Source organism: Tetrao urogallus (assembly GCF_951394365.1).
Source record: "Tetrao urogallus genome assembly, chromosome: 2".
NCBI classification, from domain to species: Eukaryota; Metazoa; Chordata; class Aves; order Galliformes; family Phasianidae; genus Tetrao; species Tetrao urogallus.
The window spans coordinates 103,133,976-103,154,356 of NC_136814.1; the positions used below are offsets into that span (position 1 = coordinate 103,133,976).

A 20,381-nucleotide genomic window follows, 5' to 3' on the forward strand; every position below is an offset into this window, starting at 1 on the left:
TCATTCATTCTCATTGCTTCTTCTCTGGTATCTCATCCGTGTTTCTTGCATAAAGTTTTTGAAAGCTGGTTCTTCGTGACTCTCCTCAGTAACTGGGAGGAAAAGAAAAAAAAAAAATAATCAGTTTAACACCATTTCAGCATTTGTTCTATTTGTGTTCCTGAAGAAAACCAGAATCATGCTAGTCTGAGCAACACCGCAGGTCCATTTCATTACAAGGGAAAAGAAAGAAGTGATCCTGAATATTAACTGAACAAGGAAAGAATGAAGATAAAGTCTGCAAACTCTGTAACAGAACACGACACAGTATAAGAACTTAAAAGGCATAACAAGTTGCCTAGTGCATGCATCTTATTTTATGCATTATTTTATTTAAAATGCTTACTCAAATATAAAATTTGCAGTTGAACTTCCACAAGTGTGGTGAAGGAGTGTGATATCACTAAACTGAACACTGTAGTGGGCTTCTGCTACAGATTCAGACACCTTTATTTAGGTGATTGAATGTTTGCTCTTAAGCTCTTGTTACGGTCAATACAGTTAATGAAATACAGAGGATATTTCATGCCTACATGAGCAGCTTTTAGATCAAATCCCATCTCTCATTCCCTTACCTTCATGGTCAATGTCATCAGTGTCACTCTCCCTCTCTTCTTCATCCTCATCAAGATTTCCTCGTGTTAGGATCAGCTCAGAGGGACCCATTGCAGAAGCATCATCAGACCCTTGGAAGGAACAGAAATGGTTATAGGCAAAACATCACACTAATAAGTAAGTTAGCTCATGCCCTGACCATTTCTATGTGCATACTATAAATACCTACTCTAAAGGGAACCTGTAAGCACGAGCTTTCTATCCCAAGATTCAGGACAGACCGCATCAGCACCAAACTGAACCTCATACAAGGCAACAGCTCAACAAACAGGACAATTTTCTCATATTCTAATTTGACTGTTTCATCTTTTCTCAAATATTTCATTCCTCTGAGTGCATCCACTGCTTTATCTACACCCCAGGTTTTCTTCTTTGCATGTTTGTGACTGACACACAGTAGAGGTAAGTCTGACCCACCCCACAGGAACTGAAGTCCCACTCCACTAAGATGAACACTTTCATGTTTTTGCAGAGGAAAGCTATCTTCATTCCTGAGAAAATACCTGCAAGTGTGTTGCCCTGCATGCACACAGGGCCCATGTCCTTCCGAAGGCGCTCCAGCTGATCTCTCTTTTGTTTATTTTGAGCCTTCTCCTGTGGGTACAAAGTTACAAGTGGCTTCTCAAAACATTTAAAATACATCTCCCACAATACTCTGTCCCAGGGGTGAAACAAAAACAAAAACAACCCGAAAAACAGAAGTCAACAAAGCAGGTCTTACACTGCAGCTGAAGTTACACAAAACTTCTGGTTAAGCATGGAAAGCAACTTCCAGCATGATGAACTTCAGGAACATTTTCAGCAGCATAAGGAAATCTAACTTAATGAAGCTTTGCCTGCAAGAACTCTCCTTGCACAGCCAGAACTCTATGTGAGCAGAGCTACTCATTTTGGCATCCCAATTCGGTCTTCACTATGAATTATCTCAGTCAAAACTGCATTTGACGGGTGCAGAAATATGCACTTGAATTTAGCACTAATACAGCGAGCGACGTCTCTTCTACAAAACACCCCTATTTCTGTAAAGATGTGCCTCACCAAATCTAGGGGAAAAAGTCAGCCTGTGAGCTTCAGACCTTTTCACACTTAATATTAAATGAAATGTTACAGCCTCACAACACAGAGTCAATTCTACACATAAAAGTGACTGCAAGATACAGCACTCCAGGCTACAGCAGTTAAAAATACAAACCAATGTTTTCCTCAGGCGCTCATATTCAGGACGATATTCCCTGCAAAAGTAAATATACACAGGTCATTCATTCTCAGCTAAAACATCATTTATGTACAGAAAGGATCACTTTCAAGGCTTGTTTCTATCCCAAACTAAGGCTACTTCTAACCTGAAACTAAAGGATGTAAAAGAAGTGAATATACTCCCATTAAAATGCCAAACTGTTCTCATGCAGTCTGGTTTCATTAAAAAATAAAAATTGGAAAAAAAGAAGAAAAAAACAACCAACCCAGCTCTATAGAACTAGTCATTACACTGCCATAACCAGCAAATCACTCACTCTGACTAAACTAAAAGAGGGAAAAATCAGATGTTAGAAAGAAATTCTTTACTCAGAGAGCAGTGAGACTCTGGCATAGGTTGCTCAAAGAAGCTGTAGAAGCCCCATCCTTGAAGGCATTGAAGACCAGACTGGATGGGGCCCTGGGCAGCCTGATCTACCATGTGGCAACTTGATCTAGTGGGTGCCAACCCTGTCCAAGGCGATGGGGTTGGAAATGGATGGTCTTAAAGATCCGTTCCAACCTAAGCCATTCTATGAAGTTCACAAAAAGCTCTCTGTGTATCCATCTCATTTGTATGTACACAGCCAGCCACACATGACATCCAGACTCCCTATTAGTTTGATGTGGGGAGCACGAAGCTGTAGCAGCCTTTCTCAGACTGTCTGATCCAGCATGATGTATTCTCCTCTAAAAATAGTATTAGATCTGTCTTAACTATTTCCATGTAACCCGAATTCCTAGATTTGCTTTCTAATGTTACAGAGCAGTCCAGCAGTACTTCATGAGGAAGAATCCAGTAAATCCATCAAGTTCTCAACGAATTCTTGAATTTTAGCTCACTCGCCTACTCTGTCTACCTCTTTATGAGGACAGTACAAAGCTTGATCATTGCACAGAACCAGGTCAAAAAACTACTTCAGAATTTGCTAGCACAATTGGCTTTTACTTTTTTTCCCACTGACTAGCACAAAAAAATTCAGCACTACATGGTTTCTTTTGATTGCTTCTTCTTATACTCTTAGATTTCAGTTTATTAGAAACCTTACTACCTTGGCTTGAAAAATGAACACTTCTTCAAATGAAAGGAGTAGCTTAGTGAATCAGTAATTTCAGCAAGTATTCGGAGGGTCAGGAATCAAATATTACCAACTTACCTCTCATATTCTTCTACAGCTTTAGAGAGCTGAACAAAAAAATCATCCAGTCCTGTGCCTAACACAGCAGAAACACCAACCACCTGTAAAAGAAAACCATGCATTAGAACTAAAAGGTAACTGAAGTGAATTTTTAGGTGACGGACAGAGAATGCGAGCTAGAAAGGCTAAGCAATGTCTTTGAAAAAATACCTGTGGGAATCCAGTGATACCCATTTCCTCCCCCAGTCTCTACTTTTAAATAACCCAGGGAATTGAGCTTTCCTTTCTCTTCTATAAAATTAATCACAGAAGAAAAATAATACTAGTTTAAAAAGGAAAACTTGGTTCTGCAGCACACTCTTGTACTTCAGAACTCAATATCCCACAAAAAATATAGTTAAGATAATACAGTGCCTAAATATGATGAACAAGATGGGGCAATTGTGATAGTTTCACAGCAATGAAGCTCTGTCACACCACTCTCTCCCATCTCAAAGGAACTGAGGAAAAGAATAACCATTAAAAAAGGCTCCAAGGCTGAGAATGACAAGGAGATTATAGCCACAGGCAGAACAGACTCAGCATGAGGATATGAATGTAATTTATTACCAACTACTAACAGATGATAGCAGTGAGAAACTGGCCATCTTGGCCACAATGACACTCTGCTGGCTCACGGGCAACATGTTATCCACCAGGAGCCTCCTCTGCAGCAGCTCAGCTCCTAACCTGTACTGCTGCACCTGGCTATTCCACCCCACGTGTAGGACTCTACGCTTGCCATCGTTGAACCTCATCAGGTTCCTCTCTGCCCAACTCTCAGCCTGCCCACATCTCACTGAATGGCAGCACAGCCTTCTTGTGTGTCAGCCTCTCCTTCCGGCTTTGTATCATCAGCCAACTTGCTGAGGGTGAACTCTAGCCCTGCATCCAGGTCACCGATGAAGACGCTGATCAAGGGAACACTGCTACCTGCAGGCCTCCAGCTGGACCCTGAGAACAAATTGCTCCAGCATGTTGAGAACCTTCTGAGAGGCAGCAGAGCACTCCACACAGTTTGACAGCAACTGCAGACTTGCTGAGGAGGCACCCTATCACTTCATCCAAGTCACTGATGGATAAATTAAAGATTACTTGACCCAGGGGGAACACTGCTAGACACCAGCTACCAACTAGACTCCTTGAGCTTTCTCTTCTGCAGGTTTTTGTGAAAGGCATTTACAATTAAAGATAAAATTAAGAAAAAAAAAAAAAAGAGAGAAAACTTACCTTCAGTGAACTGTAAAACTCATCCAGCACTAAACTCATAGAACGAGTCAGGTTACTGACATAGGAAGTCTCTTGATTCAGAGCATCCTGAAAAGTCTCAAAGTCCTGCATCCACTCTACTGCAAAACTATGATCAATTATGTCTGTCTGGAAGGAGAAGACAGTTTTCAAGAGTAATAAATAATTAATTCTTTGTCCACATCCTGAGGCTAATTTAAAGAAATGCATGTTAAACTTACTTACATAATGCTGATGTTTTCAAAACATTCAGCCCTGGTCTGCAGTTTTCCAAGTTCTGCTTTTTTTAATTTAATCAACTACTTGAATACAAGAAGACAACACCTATCTCAGTTTTAAGGAGTGTTTAAGAAAACAACTGGAAGTCTTGCTATAAAAAATGGTATGGCTTACTGAAAGGCATCCAAACCTTGCTTTATAAAACAGCTTAATTTGTAAATGTTACATTTTATGAACGAGGTGTGACAAGAACAGATTGAATCCTTCTTTAATTGTTTGGGGGCTGTGGGACACTTCTATGTTAGGCAACACGCTATAGCACCTTTCAGCTGTGCTCTGACCTAAAGAACTTACAAACTAAACTCAGAGCAAGATCATGGACACAAAACAGATAAGATGGTTTCGTAAGTTTACTTGCATTGATAATTGAACAGCCTATTAAAGAGTTTTATAAACATATCAAAGTACATGGAAATACTCAACTATTACAACACAAGTGCCTACAACCAATATATTTCATTTCCCAGCACCAGTAGGAAGGAGGAAAACTGAAAAAGGAAATATTTCCTTGTATTATTCAAAATACTTGTGACAGAACTGAACCCACCAAGGATCCAAAACACTGACAATTTAGAAATGCTTTGATTGAGTTCTAAAAGCAAAACTGAATCACCTCTGAAAGTTGGTATTTTTTGTCCTCTGCAAATCTAATGTTTCTTAAATCTATGTCACAGAATGATCTGGGTTGGAAGGAACCTTAAAGATCATCTAGTCACAACCTCCCTGCTGTGGAGTGGGGGGGATGAAACTTGCAATTACACTGAGGTGCCCAAAGCCCCATCCAACCTTGTCTTGAACACTGTCAGGTAGAGAGCATCAACTCCTTTGGGCAACCTGTTCCAGTGCCTCACCTCCTTCATAGGAAATAATTTCTTACTTGTATCTAATCTAAACCTACTCTTAGTTTAAAACCATTAACCCTTGTCCTGGCACTACAGTCCCCAAAGCCTTTTCTTAGAATACAGAAGCCCAGGTGAGGTCTCACAAAGGCAGAGTGAAGACAATCAATCACCTCCTCTGACCTGCTAGCTATGCTTCTTTTGATGGAGCCCAAGGCATGGTTAGTCTTCTGGGCTGCAAGCACACACTGCCCACTCCTGTGAAGAAGTACCCTCAAGGCCCTCTCTTTATCACTGCAAATTCTTGGGATTTCTCCATTCTCACAAGGAATCAATTTTGAAGTGCTTGTCAATAATTCTTCAAATGCTGCTGACTCGTCTTGTTACTGAAGGCTAGAATCCAGATCTAAATGAAGTTGTGAGCCTCAAACCTTGGAGCTACCCTTCCATACACATACTGTGGAAGTTCCATTTCTTTTAGTCTTGCCAAAAAAGCATTTTCTTAAGAGAGAAAACCATTTTTCTGCCTCATGCCCTTTGCCACAGTTTATTCTAGAGCTATTGTCTGTAGAATAGCATACAAAAACTTGCTAAGTAAGGAAGAAGATATTAAAGAAATGCACTGTAAGGTTCACTAGGGAGATGCATGTAGTTGGAGCACATCAGATATCAATCCTGCTCAGCAGAGGCGAGGTAAAATTTCACACTCACAGCACTGACACTGTAAAAAGAAGGATGTGAGATACGTATGCACACACAAAAATTGCTGTGTTGGAACAACAACTCCTTGAATACAAAGAATGCCTGCGAACAGTACTTACAACAGAGTCTACTAATACATGGAATTATTATGTTTAAAGAGCTGGCAAGCTGTTAAGCTTAAAAGCACTCCTTTAGGCTACAAACCAATACCTAACACAACAACAGAGGTGCATCCTCAGCACAGTATCTGCTTTCTGGCAGATACTGGTACATTTTAAAAGTCACCAATTAGAACCATACCCATTTTGTACAGGCAGGTATGACACAATTCCTACCATAAGTCTTCAGTCCAGTGTTCAGAAGCAATGCTTAAGACAATTATTTTAAGAAGGCAGGGAACTGTAAAGGCAGATTCAATAATGAACTTACCCTTACGTTAGAAAGTTATGCTTCCTTATAGCACAGCATTAAGCTGTCAGGAGGCCATGGATGGCACACTTTAAAACAAGTGCAGATGAAAATCTACCGAAAGAACATTGAAGTGGTGGGAATTTCTGGGCCAAGGTCCAAATATTCTACTCTTAAAGACTAAGATGAGAATAGATTCTTAAAGACTAAGATGAGAACCTAGTCACTCAGACAACTTCCCAAGGGAAAATCTACCGCTGTGACATACACTTCTAGTTAACACTGAATTTGTAAAACATATTTTACAAAATTCACTCAAAAAAAAGGTTCAGAACAAGAAAGTCTCAAGAAACCAAACCTCTAACAGATCCTGCAAAACATTTTTCAAATTGGTAGCATGACATCTAATGTCATTTAAATGTTTGGGTGTAACTGCCTGTCCCTGTTTGTTCTCACTACATACTTTGCCTGGTTAAAGGTCTTTTCTAGATTCAGTTTTCAGCCTGCAGCTCCTTCCCAGCCTTTCTTTTTCAGAAAAAGCCTGGTCTGGTGGTTGGCAACCCTGCACACAGCAGGGGAGTTGCAACTCAATGATCATTGTGGTCCTTTTCAACCCAGGCCATTCTATGATTCTACGATTCTATAATAAGACGAAGACGTTACAACAAAACAAACTAAAGAGAAAAATACTCTACTTACTGGAACTTAGAAACCATAGCTTTCATTTACCTTGTTCATGACAACAATAAAAGGCAGCTTTGTCTTGTACAGGATACTGAAATTTTAACAGAACAAAAACAAATAACTGTTAAAAATTAATTTAACACTCATCAAAACAGATAAAAATATTAAGCACAAAGCAGGCAAGACTTATGCAGAACATTCCAAGATGACTTCCAAATCTCTTCTGATCTCTTCTGAATCCCTGCAGGCATTCAAGGCCAGGCTGGATGTGGCTCTGGGCAGCCTGGTCTGCTGGTTGGCGACCCTGCACATAGCAGGGGGTTGGATCTAGGTGATCATTGTGGGCCTTTTTAACCCACGCCATTCTATGATTCTAGAAATCCAATATGCTAAGCCCCTACTTGTCAGACATTTAAGTTAGAGCCATCTTTTCTCAGAGACAAGAAGAAAACTGAACTACAGTCAACATCTGGAAGAAATGCATTAAAAGAAGTCAACATTGGGATTCACATACTTAATAATTTGTCTGCTCCATTATTTATTTTAACAACAGAAATCCCTTATTCAAGTCAGAAGGCAGATTGAATGTGGCCACAACATTCTAACTTTACTGTAAGCCCTGCTCCTTCCTATCAGCCACATTCCCAAAAAATGAGTTGCACACATTCTCAACTGAAAAGCTCCCTGGATGAAGTCTAAACAAATACTCTCCCACCCCATCAGATAATATGAAGGGGACAAAGCACTCAAAAGAGACAGTTTGCATATTCAGCTTCTCTTACCTGCAGGCATAGAGCATGTTGGACATAAAGGTGATAGGGTTGGTACTGCGAGAGGTGTCCATCACATAAACAACAACTGAAGGAAAAGAGGAAGCCTGGGAAAACATGGCAAAAGGCATCTTGATTAGAAAGCAGGCCATTTTTCACACAGCCTCAATGTCAAGGATAAAGAATACACCTACCAGTGCCTCAGTTATGATGGTTCCTGATGCCGACCACGTGAACACCTCAATCTGTCCTGGTGTGTCAATGATAACATACCTGTTAAGAAGTCACCACCAACAACAACAAAAGGGAAAATTAGGCACACAGTTCTGTTGTGACCAGGTTACCACATGCAGGGAACAGCAAATCACATTATTACTGTGTTACAGATCAGAAAAGCATCCCCCAAACAGTGATGAGATAGCTGAAAAATTCCGGTGTGACTTTTGTGAGAAGCACTCACTCTCTTAAGATTCTGTTAGAGCCAAAGGCATGAATTTCACACATACTATCACAAACTCTCCAGAACCAAAGCCAAGTGCTGCCTGTTTAGGAAGGAAAGCGAGGAAAAAAGTGGAAGTCTGATGAAGGATGAGAAAAGCCAATCTAGAACCAGTAGATATTTCTTTGTAACACATATCTTGTTAAAAGTCCAGTAACCTGTTCTAGTTCCACGCTTTTTTTCCAGATAAAATTTACCCCCAAGGTGGAAGAACAACTAGGAAACGCACAGAGATCCTTTTTATGGATGTCACATATTTTCCCACATAGATTCCAGAGTAGCAAAACCTGGTGGAATACACTCACTTGGATGCATTTTGTCGTTTTTCGATAAACTTCATCACCTGATGGAAAAAGCAGCAGTACAGTTTGTATTTTAGGCTCTGAACAGGAAACTTGAATAATCATTTTGTAATGCAAGCCTCAACTTTAGCTTGCACAGCTACTATAGCTATCAAAATAGACAGTGATACAACAAAAGCTAGAAGTCTCTAAATCTGAAATGGAAACGGATAGCAAACACTCAGATACTGTGAGACCTTGCAAAAACAGCCCTGATTTTACCTGTGTTCTTGTAGTGCTGAAACAAATGATACAATGAATGCAGCTGTTCTCTACCTATTTCCTAAGAGATTTGGCACTTCTTTAACTCAATAAGCTTGCCACTCCAGTGCTGATTAAGCATTAACATTTAAGAGAACATAAAATTATCGAATAAGCTTAGAGAAACTTAATCAATCTCCAAAAGTGACTTCCCTACCTCAAAGTCAGAGCAATCACGTGCAAGTTTTTACAGGGAATACAGAAACAGAACAGTTATGTGACTTAAAGTTCTGTACACGAAGCCTCAAAATTTTACATTACAAAGAACTGTAGGAAAAGAATAAGGATATATTTCACTTAATTAAAAGACCTGCTGCAGTTTGGCTGCTTTGCAAAATAGGGAGAATGCACTAACTCTAGAAAAATATTAGAAGGTTAAATAGAACTTTCTGAAACTCTGTACACAAAAAACACATAGAGCCTCCAGGCACAGCATTAATAGCATGGTATCACATACGAGCAACCTCATACCTGATCAAATCTCGTAGCAAAAAGATTGAGAGAGGTCACTATTCCACCATTCGGGCCCAGCCCGTATCTACATGCTTCATTCAGGAAAGCAGATGATCATGGAGACCTCAGAGAGCTTTTTTTTAACATTCTGATAGTTGTTGGCCTTTTGCAACGCACACTGGATACCTTACAGAAAAAGACAAAGCTCCACACACACAATTAAGTCTTCTAAGTGCTGCAGTAGATAAATAGCGTGGCCCTTTTCTTACACCAACAAGGGTGACTGTCAAAGTGAAGAGGGTTTACCCCGAGGTTTCCCTTGCCACTATCCAAGCATTACTATTCCAGATGGAAAAAAAACACATGCACACGTTCTTTGTCTTTCCAGAAAAGATCCACTACACAGTCAGTAACTCAGTACTTGATCTCAGGTTGGAAAAGACCTTAAAGATGATCGAGTCCAACCACAACCCAACCATATTACCCAACTCCAACAGCCCTCTGCTCAATCACGTCCCTGAGCACCACAAACAAACAGATTTTAAACACATCCAGGGATGTGACTCAACCACCTCCCTGGGCAGCCTATTGCAGTGCTTAACGGCCCTTTCTGTAAAGAAGTTAATGAGATGTTAAAATCCAGTGACAGTTAACAAACAGCAAAGCAAGTAACATGTCCACATACCAAATTCAAACTTCTGCTAAGATGTTTTGCTAGTAACTCCTGATCAAACAGCCAAAATCACAATCCTAACATCCATCATTTCTATTTTTTCTTAAAACATTCCATTAAGAAGTCACACTAGTATGCCAAATGCAAGCATTGTGTATTACATCCATCTGCAAAGCCTACAACTTAAGGCATAAAAGACCTTCACACCTCTCTGGGATTGCAGTCACTTTGGTATAATATTACTGAATCACAGTCCCCAAGCTACTGTGCAGCTTAAGACACAACTGCAATGTCTTATAGACCCAGAGAGACAAAAAAGCTTTTATTATGATCAAACTATGCAGAAATAGTTTTTTCTTCACCTCCTACAGCCAAATACTAATTTGCATGATTTTAAGAACAAAATTAGATTTGTAAATACACAGGGAAAAAGCTGCTGGCCTCCTCTATTACAAATACAAACTGGGTGAACAAAAAACACACAAAAGAGATGTGGACAGAGATCCTGTGAGGGTGGTGAGACACTGAACGGGTTGCCCTGAGAGGCTGTGGATGCCCCTTCTCTGAAAGCATTCCAGGCCAGGCTGGATGGGGCTGCGAGCAACCTGGGCTGGAGGGAGGTGTTCCTGCCTACAGCAGGGGGCTGGAACTACCTGAGCTTAAAGGTCCCTTCCAACACAAACTGTTCTATGATTCACACTACTTGTAAAAACATGCTACTAAGCAGAAACACCTGCAGCACATGAGAAGACAATGACCCAAGGAGCATAAAAATCTTGCTCACACACATTTCTAATCTCAGATGTGAGAAATACACACTCGAAAACCTTTGGTCCTCATGCAACAATCTCCATTATTGCAATCCCAATCCCCCTTCATCCTCCCATGTAAAAGTGACAGCTTTCTCAAAACCTGAGATTTCAAAGATCATTGCAAGACCAAAAGAAAAGATACTGCTTCATGACTTCTTTGTACTTCACAGTGTCCCGGATATCTAGAATGGGAGCAAGCATAAATTGTTTCAGTACATTTACTTTAAAACAGTCTTCTTTGTTAATTTGCTTATCATCAAAAACCTTTCCTTTTCTATCAAGTCTCTTTTTGCCTCAGTAACAAATCTAGTATCAGCAGGAAAAATCTCATACATAAAAAACAAAACAGACCTGCTGTGCTCTCAGCAGATACATAAAACCAGCGTGACTCATGTGAAGCTTCACCAGATTGCAGAGCCATAACTGCTGAAGCTGAATTTTGTTCTTATTTCATTGACATCAGTTAATAAAGCGCACATCTTTCAAATACTTACCACATTATGAGACCCAGGACTGGGAGGCACTCTCTAACTCTTCAGCTGACATCAGTAAGAACACTCTGATATCCAAAACACCTGTTTTATTTTCTAAGAGATGGGCTAGCTCAGAAAGTTTAAGAGACAGAATCCTCAACAAAGCTAAGTGCTGGCAAGTCTTGGGGAACAGCAGATGTTTGAGAACGGCTGGGCATAAAGCTTTTTGCTTTTAAGGTATTTTATCTAAAAATTAATGTCTTTTACATTGCTTTAAGAAGTTATTTGTTAGCATACAGCCACCGCACGGCTCTGAGGATAGGAAACCCAATCAAATCTGCTAAAATGTTCATTGTCAATGATGGGGAGAAGAAAAGAAAGAAAGCCACATGCATTAAATCACACTCCAACTCCATTATTGAGACAGTTCTCATTAACATCTTCAGAAATTACTTGGACTTAGGACTAAGAGGTGCTTTCAGCATGTTTCCTGATGATACTAAATTGTGAGGAGCTGCTGGCTTTGTCAAGAGCAGAGACACCTTGCAGAGATCTAGGCAAATCACAGAGCTGAGCAATCACCAGTTGCATGAAATTTAACAAGAGCAGGTGCCAGATTCTGCAACCAGGAAGGGGCACCCCTGGCTACATATACAGTCTGAGGGATAAGATGCTGAGGAGCAACCCTGCTGAAAGCAATTTGGGGAACGTGGCCTACAGCAAGTTGAGCATGAGCCAACAGTGTGCTCAATCAGCCCAGAAAGCCAACCTTACCCCAGGGTGCATCAGGCCCAGCACTGTCATCCAGGCAAGGGAAGGGACTGTCTCACACAGCTCTACCTGGTGCGGATTCACCTCAAGCACCGTGTGCAGGTTTGGGTACCACAATATAAGGATATAAACGGAAGACAGTTTCCAGAGGAAGGCTACAAAATGGTCAAGGGTCTATAGAAGAAGATACGTGAGATGCTGCTGAGTTCCCTCAGTGTGTTCAGCCCAGAGCAGAGGAAGCCTCATGGTGGCCTACAGGTCCTCACAGGGGGCAGAGGGGCAGCACTGAGCTCTGCCCTCTGGTGACAATGACAGGACCTGAGGGAACGGCACAAAGCTGCATGAGGGGAGGGTCAGGCAGGATATCAGGTTCTGCATCAGGGGGTGTGGAACAGGCTCCCCAAGGCAGTGGGCACTGAGCTGCCAGAGCTCAAGGAGCACCTGGACACTGCTCTCAGACACATGCTTTGATTTTTCGGGTTGTTGGACTCGATGGTCCTCGGGGGTTCCTTCCAACTGAAAACAATCCAGCACCCACAACAATTTAAAGTCCTCCTCACGTTAGGCCTTGGCACTTTTTAAAGGGAGAGCAAGCAGCCTAACCGAGTGCGTGCTGTGAAATACCTCCTCCTCTTCACAGAGCATAAGCAAAGCAGCACATCAGAACAGCTTTATCTCGTTCACAGCAGAAGGGAACCACTCCGTTCTTGCAGACCCTACAAACGCGATCCCCCACCCCACCCCGTTTCTCCCCCGTCGCTCTGCCGCCCCTCTCACCGATGTTGGCGGGGAAGGGCAGCTCGTGCACGGCGGGGTCCAGGTTGATCACGTAAGGTGGGCAGCGCTGGCCGTGCAGGTGGGCCGCGAGGCACTGCGGGGACACAAGATGGCGTCAGACCCCGCCCGGCGCGGTGGAATGCGGCAGCGCCCGCCACCACCCCTCACCTGCACGAAGGTAGTTTTCCCGGAGCCGGCCATACCCAGCACCAACACGCACACCGGCGCCGCCGCCGACTCTCCCGCGGCCGCCATCTTTCCCGGCACCACTTTTGCGTTTCCGGGGCGCGATCCGCAGCTTCCGGCGATCGGCCGGAAGCTTTCGATGATTGGCTAGTAGCTTCCGGGATGTGGCCTGCAACTTCCGGCCTGGAGCCGCGCGCTCTGGAGGGTCGTTTCGCCACCGGCCCGGACCGCGTGGAGAACTCGGCGGCGCCCCCGCGGCCTGGGAGCTGGCAGCTGCTGGCAGGAGACGGTTGGAGGTGACCGGAAGGGAGCGGAGGGCCGTGCGTGGGGCTCTGCGGTGGCGTCGCCATGCCGGGCAGTGCGGTGAGTGCCTGGCGGAGGCGATCCGGAGTCGTGCGGCCCCGCTGTGGTGTGGGAGGAGCGGGAGGGGGTGGTCGGGAAGGGGGAACGGATCTCGGTATTTCGGGTCTCTTCCTCGCCTCGAGAGTCAGCCGGCTAACGGCGATAGGACGTGAGGTGATGGCCTTTAGCTGTGCCGGGAGAGGTTCGGGTTGGGTGTTAGGAAATGTTTCCTTTCTGAAAGAGTGGCCAGGTATTGGCACAGCTGAACAGAGAGTGGCGGGATCACCGAACCTGGAGGTGTTCCAAAGCTGTGGAGGTGTGGCACTGAGGGACGTGGGCTGGGTGGGGGCAAACTGACGTTTGGACTTGATTACCGCAGAGGTCTGTTCCGACTTTAGTGATTCTATGAGTCCAGAAGGGTGCTGGGCCTGCCCCAGGGCCGTCCCCGTGGGAATGGGGACAGGCCGCATGGGGCAGTTGCTGTTTCCACTGACTCCTTCTCAGTATCTGTGGAACCAGTTCATCAGCACATCTCTTTCCCTTGTTGCTTCAGATCATTTACGATGACTTAAATTCTTCATACTGATTTTGGATTATTTTACAAAGCTTAGTAGTGCTAAAAATAGCCAAACATGTGCTGTGTTTGTCAGTCATGGACGTTCTTCTCATGATGGATCAGGGCAGATGATTACAGCAAACTGTGCTCATTCATTTTATCATTATAACATCACACTTAGATGGCCTGATTTTTTTTTCCAGCTGCTGATCACACTGAGGTTCCTCCACCTTTCTGACATAAAGTTTCCCATATACTCTTGTATATGGTACTAGCAGCATGTAAACTCTTATCAAAGTAATGCAAACACAAATCCTCAACTAGAGAAGAAGAGGGAAGAGTAAAGTATTGTCTGCTCCTATACATGGTGAAGTTTGAAGTTCTTAGGGTGAAGTTTTTCACCCAGAGAGTGGTGAGGCACTGGAACAGGTTGCCCAAGGAGGCTGTGGATGCCCCATCCCTGCAGGCATTCAAGGCCAGGCTGGATGTGGCTCTGGGCAGCCTGGTCTGCTGGTTGGTGACCTGCACACAGCAGGGGGTTGGAACTGGATGAGCATTGTGGGTCTTTGCAACCCAGGCCATTCTGTGATTCTATGATACGGTTGTCTACATACCAGGAACAAAGTACAGCAAATTAGTTGTTTATACTGACTTGCAAATGTCAGTGGTGTCTGTTAGATTGCATGTCTTAGTAGGAACATAAGAAGTAGCAAGTGATAAATGACAGAACAACAAAAAGTTAAAGGAAATAGTTGAGCAACTTGTGGAGAGTGACAAAATAATTGAGATGAAGACTGAAAAAAAGAACTCAAAAGAGTATAGAAACAGCATTCTTGGCTTGGAAAATGCAAGAATTATTATGGGAAAAGGCACCATAGAAAAGTCAGTAGATGACAATCTTACTTGTCGCCATGTGGTAAGGTATGGGCAGAAAGCAGGTACCACTGAATTAAAGACAAACTGCATTATGCCCCAGTGCAAGGAGGACTGCATTTCGTATGGGAAGGGGAGAGGGGCTTGTGGCTATTCTGATTGGAGTTCTACTTTAGCAGGAAGTGAAAGGATTCCTTGTTACAGAACAGCTTCCTTGTTGCAAAAGATGTTTTTTTCCTATTCAAAGAATGGTATGCTCCTCCTCAAAGTGCAGGTGATTGTGCTTGACTGGAAAGAAGAAGAGAAATTATACTGCTGATGTGAATTGTTCTGCTTTGTTAGGCTACCAGCGCTGCGCATCATGGACAGAAGGGCAAGAGGCCAAAGTCTCTGGAAAACAAAAAGTATGTAATATTTTGTGTAGACTTTGACTGAGGGCCAAAAAAAATTGAGATTCCTGTTGAAAAACGGCAGCTGACTTTTATGTAGTAGTCTAAATGTTAAGAGCTGCAATGATTTTTGCTTGTTTGATGGAATCTCAGGTGAGATCCACACTGGCCCCTGATGGCTTATAGAGAAGTGTTTATTTTTACACTGTGATGAACTTGTGATTGCTCCTTTCATTGAAATGCTGAGGTAGGATAAATACCTTTTAATGATGCTCCCAGGTAGCTTACTAATGTCAAACTCTTACAGATATATTGAATACTAATCATATACTGCTGGCATCTGCCAGTTCATAGAACTCATAGTGAGATTTCAAATTGATGTTTTCCAGGACTAAACAATTTGAGGAGATGGAAACTACTCCCCTAGGATTGAACAGTAATTATAATGAGACAGCCAGCAACATCTCTTCTGGCTCACAGAAGAGTGCAGTGAATGGAAGAGCAGAGTCCAGAAGCAAGCGGACCATTCGTCGGCCGGCTTACTGGCTGGAAATGAGGGGCATAAAGAACAATGTGAACAAATCTTCGGATGAGAAAGGTATTCATCACACTTGGCTCAATCAAAACTGTTTTTCCTTTTCTGTTCTCTCATGAGAGATGGAGGGACTGGGTGATTTCTGAAAGACGTGGTGCAGTTCAACCGCAGGTTACAAGCTTGACAGTGATGCTGATATGTGAGGATGCTTAAACTTCCTCCACTGCAGAAGTGTAGATGTAAATTTTCTGGTGTTATGCAGTTCCTTTTAAGTGACCTTCTGTTAATATTAGTGATTCTATGAGTGGTACCAGTTTTATCTGAAGATGAGGAGTGTGAAGGGCATCTGCCAATCATTTCAGCATTACACAGTAATAACTTCAATAATAGAACCAAGCAATGCTCAAAAGGTACAGAAGCAAATCAGTGTGCAGCATTCTGGTTTAGACATGGCTTTTGTGGTTGTTAGATTTTTGGAGGGGGGGGGGGGGGGGGATTGAATGTTTTTATAACTTGTTTTCTCTCTACTGTCATTTATGATTTCCTTACTTGGAGTGGATGGGATCTTATGTTGTTTTAGGGGCACTCAGGACTCCTGGCTTCAGAATCATTTTTCACACTTTTTGTGTGGCTCTTCTTCCTTTAACGCTTTTTCCTCCTCTCACTAAATTGGAATTGCAACCTTCCTGTTGCAGGGAGGACCAAATATTAACTTGATAACAGTTGCTGCAGTTTCATGTCCATAAGTCCAACCAGTAGCAAGACTGAGCATATTTCCCATGAGTACAAACGTGTATTCAATACATGTATACGCAGCCAGCCATACAGATCAACTGCAATGGATGTGCCCAGCACTCACACAGACAGCACTGATGGCATCCATCCCATTTCCCTCTCTGGCTGATCAGCACAGAGATATGTTAGTGAGAAATAAAAAGGTGTATATACACATATATCAGACATATGTATCTGTGTCTGTACATACATGTGCAGTGTGAATCCTTCCTGTAGCTGAATTAGGCACTGGCCTCTGGATCCTGGTCTTCCCTGTTGCTGGCACAAGGACATACCAGTGCCTTGTGCCTGCAGAGCCACTCCAGGTGCTGCTGTGCACCTCCTTTCAGACGTGCTCAGACTTGCATATTCTCAGGGGAGTTGGCTGGAACTCCCCTCCTCCCTCTGGTTGCCAGTTTCCACTTGTTCTTCTGCCTTACCACACACACATACATATACCTGGCTCCCAGTTTTCTTCCCCTTCTCACCCAGTAGTCCAGTTGGCAGTTGCATGCAGTCACACTCACAGACTTGTGCCAGGTGGTGGCACCACAGACACACTGGCCACTATGACTAGAAGTTGCTAGGTTATGTCATAAAAAGCTCATCTGCACACACAAAAAGGAGCACAGAGAGACAATGAAAGGTGGGAAAACGTGGATAATGCCCTACCTATCCTCACTGTTTGAAGGCTCATCAAAGATCCAGAAAGCTGCCAGCATTTACACCTCCTTATGTACTCAGAATAGTTATTATTATATATATATTATATATAGTATATTATATACTATAATAGAATACATAGGCCACTATGTATTGCTGAAGTGGCTGGCATTTAAGCCTCCCTGCAGTCACCTATGGACATGGGTCCACAAAATATGGAGTCCTGCATGCAGATACTACACTCGTTCATTCATAGGTATGAGCAAACTTGTGTGCTGACCAACTGCTTGTTTACAAGCAAGTGGCCTTGCCCTCTGTTTTCCCACGTGTTCTTCCCCAAACCACCTCATTCCCTCCCTTTCCTTGCCTTTAATGTCTTGTGTAATACTTAAATGGCCTTTGCCTGCATTCCATGTATCCCGTAACCCCAGGCATTAACAAGACACCACCAATTCAACACACTTCCCATTCCAAAGCATGCTCCAGGGGGCAATTCCCATTGATTCACCTTGAATCTTGTACCTAAAAGGTGAGGTTGATGGGTATCACAGGAAGAAGGTATCTGTTTCATTGAATGCCTAGTTTGCCTACTTCTCTGCACTCATGGAGGGTCATAAGACAGAAACTATTCTGAGTACATAAGGAGGTGTAAATGCTGGCAGCTTTCTGGATCTTTGATGAGCCTTCAAACAGTGAGGATAGGTAGGGCATTATCCACGTTTTCCCACCTTTCATTGTCTCTCTGTGCTCCTTTTTGTGTGTGCAGATGAGCTTTTTATGACATAACCTAGCAACTTCTAGCTCTCTTCTAAACAGTACAGCTTCCCCAAGCCATGCCATTGCACTGCTCTTTCCATGTCTTCTGTACTGGAGGATTGCAGACCATGGAGTTCCTAATGTGAGTGGGTCATAAAGCTGTGTAATTACCTCACTGGTGTCCAGGGCCCTCACAAAAACCACTTTTTTCTTTACAAGTATGAGGAGAAACTGAGGTAGCAAACAGCTGCTGTTCTGCAGGCTGAGTTTAATAAGACTGAAGCATTTCTTTTCTTGCTTGTTAGCAGAAGTGCTTTTGAAAGGCAAGAGGAAATCTGAGCACGGGGAAGGTGAAGATCTTAAAGACGCTCCCAAGAAGAAGCAGAAGATTTCTGGTAATATTAAATAACTTTTTATTTCTAGTTACAGGCATACAGGTTCTTTAGACTTCCTTTCTGCCCAAATGTTGTCCTCCATGTCTATTTCTGATTCTGTGTGTCTTGTAGGATGCTGCTGAATAGTGTTTGTTTTTGTTTGTTTGTTTGTTTTATGGTGGGTGGGTGATTATTCTCATTTCAGTCTCTCTTGAAGTTGAGCAGAGGGAGGGAAAAAGGAAATAGATTAAGAACAATCTGGTCAAGTTCATTTTAGTTTCCCAAAACATTCTGAACTAAATAATCAGGCAGATTACTTGTATATGTCTGGAGATTGCTGAGTTATGTGGTGGAAATGAAGTTGCATCAAAGGAAGGTCATATAGGAGTTAGGAAGAGGTTCTGCACCAAAGGGCAGTGAGTGTGGAATGGACCTCGAGCTGCTGGAGTTCAAGTATTTGGACAAGAGTTTCAGGCACAGAACAATCCAGAAATCAAACCTTATGTGGAGCCAGGTGAAATCAGTGATCCTGCTGGGTCTCTTCTAACACAAGGTATTCTATGATTCTGTCCTGTGAACCCTCTTAGCACACTCCTAGAGAGTGTAAGATCTAATGTGAGATGAAAGCAGATGCAATCCTGAGATGTTTGAGCAGGAGTGTAGACTTTCAGGCATGACATAACTTTTTTCACTCTGCTGCAGGGTCTCTCTCAAAGTACTGTTTCCAGCAAGCAGTTCAGGAAACATGTAAATCAAATGAAGAAATGGGGCTGACTGTTTTGTTGTTAGCAAGTCATTAAGTTGCCTGATCTGTACTGTGAACTGATGATATGTTTTGGTGTAAAGAGTTCCCATCCTGTGAGCTTTGCATACGAGCAGCCATAGACTGTAAATGTGTGGATGACACTAATGCCTGCAGCTGCAAGCGAATGTGGATTTTGAGAAAGAGGAGAGATGATCATCTTTAAGTTCTTTTAAAAAAGTAAAATGGGACGTTTCTGAATGAGTCTTGAGGCTGCAGGCTGACTAGCAGCATCCTAGGCAAGCTCTGCTTTTTGTGTAACGAGGCTCACAGAATTAAGTCTCTTGGCTTTACAACAGGAAAAAAGCGGCAATCAGGAGCGCAGCAAAACTCCAAAACAAAAAGCCACCATGTTCGGAAGGAGCCAGAAACCTATGGCACAGGTAAGGAGGGAGGAGCAGTTGCTCAGAATTGTTCACAGAGCAGGTAAGAGACAGTTGTGATGCTGCGAGTTCGCTCTGAGCAGCAGCTGTCTCTCTGATGTTTCCATTTTGTCTTTCACTGGTGAGTGGCTGCTGTCTTGTTGAAGCACTGCAGAGCAACGGTGAAGGGACAGCATGCTCTCTGTGGTTTCATGAGCTTTAACCTTAAAAATAGTGTATAATGGGACAGTGAAGGAGGGATCATTTCAGTTAGGTAAAAGCCTGTTAAAATAGTTTCAGTGTAAAGCTCATAGGAACATGTATACTTTTTTACCCAGCGGAATATATTTGGAGGAAAAAACTGTCACACTTACTGTCACATCTCTTCTGGTTACCTGATAGCCAGAGGCCTAAGCAGTCTGTGCTGGAAAATTAGCATTGTAGCCTTGATTCAGCATTGGCTTGCTATCTGTAGATCACAGCACTTACTAATTACTCTAGCAAGTGCTGTTTGATTCATTGACTTTTCTGCTGACTACTCAAGGAGGGACAAGCCCTTCCTGTTATGACTGGGCAAAGAGAGAAGCCTATTTTTGTAATGAGATATTTTTATGGTAAGGATTAAAGCAGGTGGCTTTTAAGCCACTTTCTTCCCAGAAATCATATCAGTAATTTATAATCCTTGTGGATAGAGCTTCTCCTTTGCATTTC

General features: G+C 42.8%; 2 protein-coding genes across 2 annotated transcripts in view; one reads left to right on the top strand and one right to left on the bottom strand.

Moving 5' to 3' along the window:
* On the bottom strand, nucleotides 1–13,594 carry GPN1 (GPN-loop GTPase 1; the record flags this gene model as incomplete). Its single annotated transcript, XM_079549998.1, is given in 16 exon segments — nucleotides 1–92; nucleotides 615–725; nucleotides 1,158–1,248; nucleotides 1,847–1,886; nucleotides 3,048–3,130; nucleotides 4,299–4,445; nucleotides 7,274–7,319; nucleotides 8,011–8,105; nucleotides 8,193–8,271; nucleotides 8,803–8,840; nucleotides 9,571–9,637; nucleotides 11,180–11,219; nucleotides 13,059–13,152; nucleotides 13,227–13,325; nucleotides 13,327–13,497; nucleotides 13,499–13,594. Coding segments are annotated over 16 exon segments (1,389 nt in total).
* The window catches only part of ZNF512 (zinc finger protein 512), a gene marked incomplete at both ends in the record, with an annotated part of 15,474 nt that continues 8,685 nt past the window's right edge, over nucleotides 13,593–20,381 (top strand). Inside the window, 5 exons of the mRNA XM_079549997.1 lie at nucleotides 13,593–13,607; nucleotides 15,358–15,419; nucleotides 15,794–16,002; nucleotides 18,438–18,527; nucleotides 19,608–19,691. Of these exons, the coding sequence (XP_079406123.1) occupies nucleotides 13,593–13,607; nucleotides 15,358–15,419; nucleotides 15,794–16,002; nucleotides 18,438–18,527; nucleotides 19,608–19,691 (460 nt within the window). The remainder of the gene's footprint in view (nucleotides 13,608–15,357; nucleotides 15,420–15,793; nucleotides 16,003–18,437; nucleotides 18,528–19,607; nucleotides 19,692–20,381) is intronic.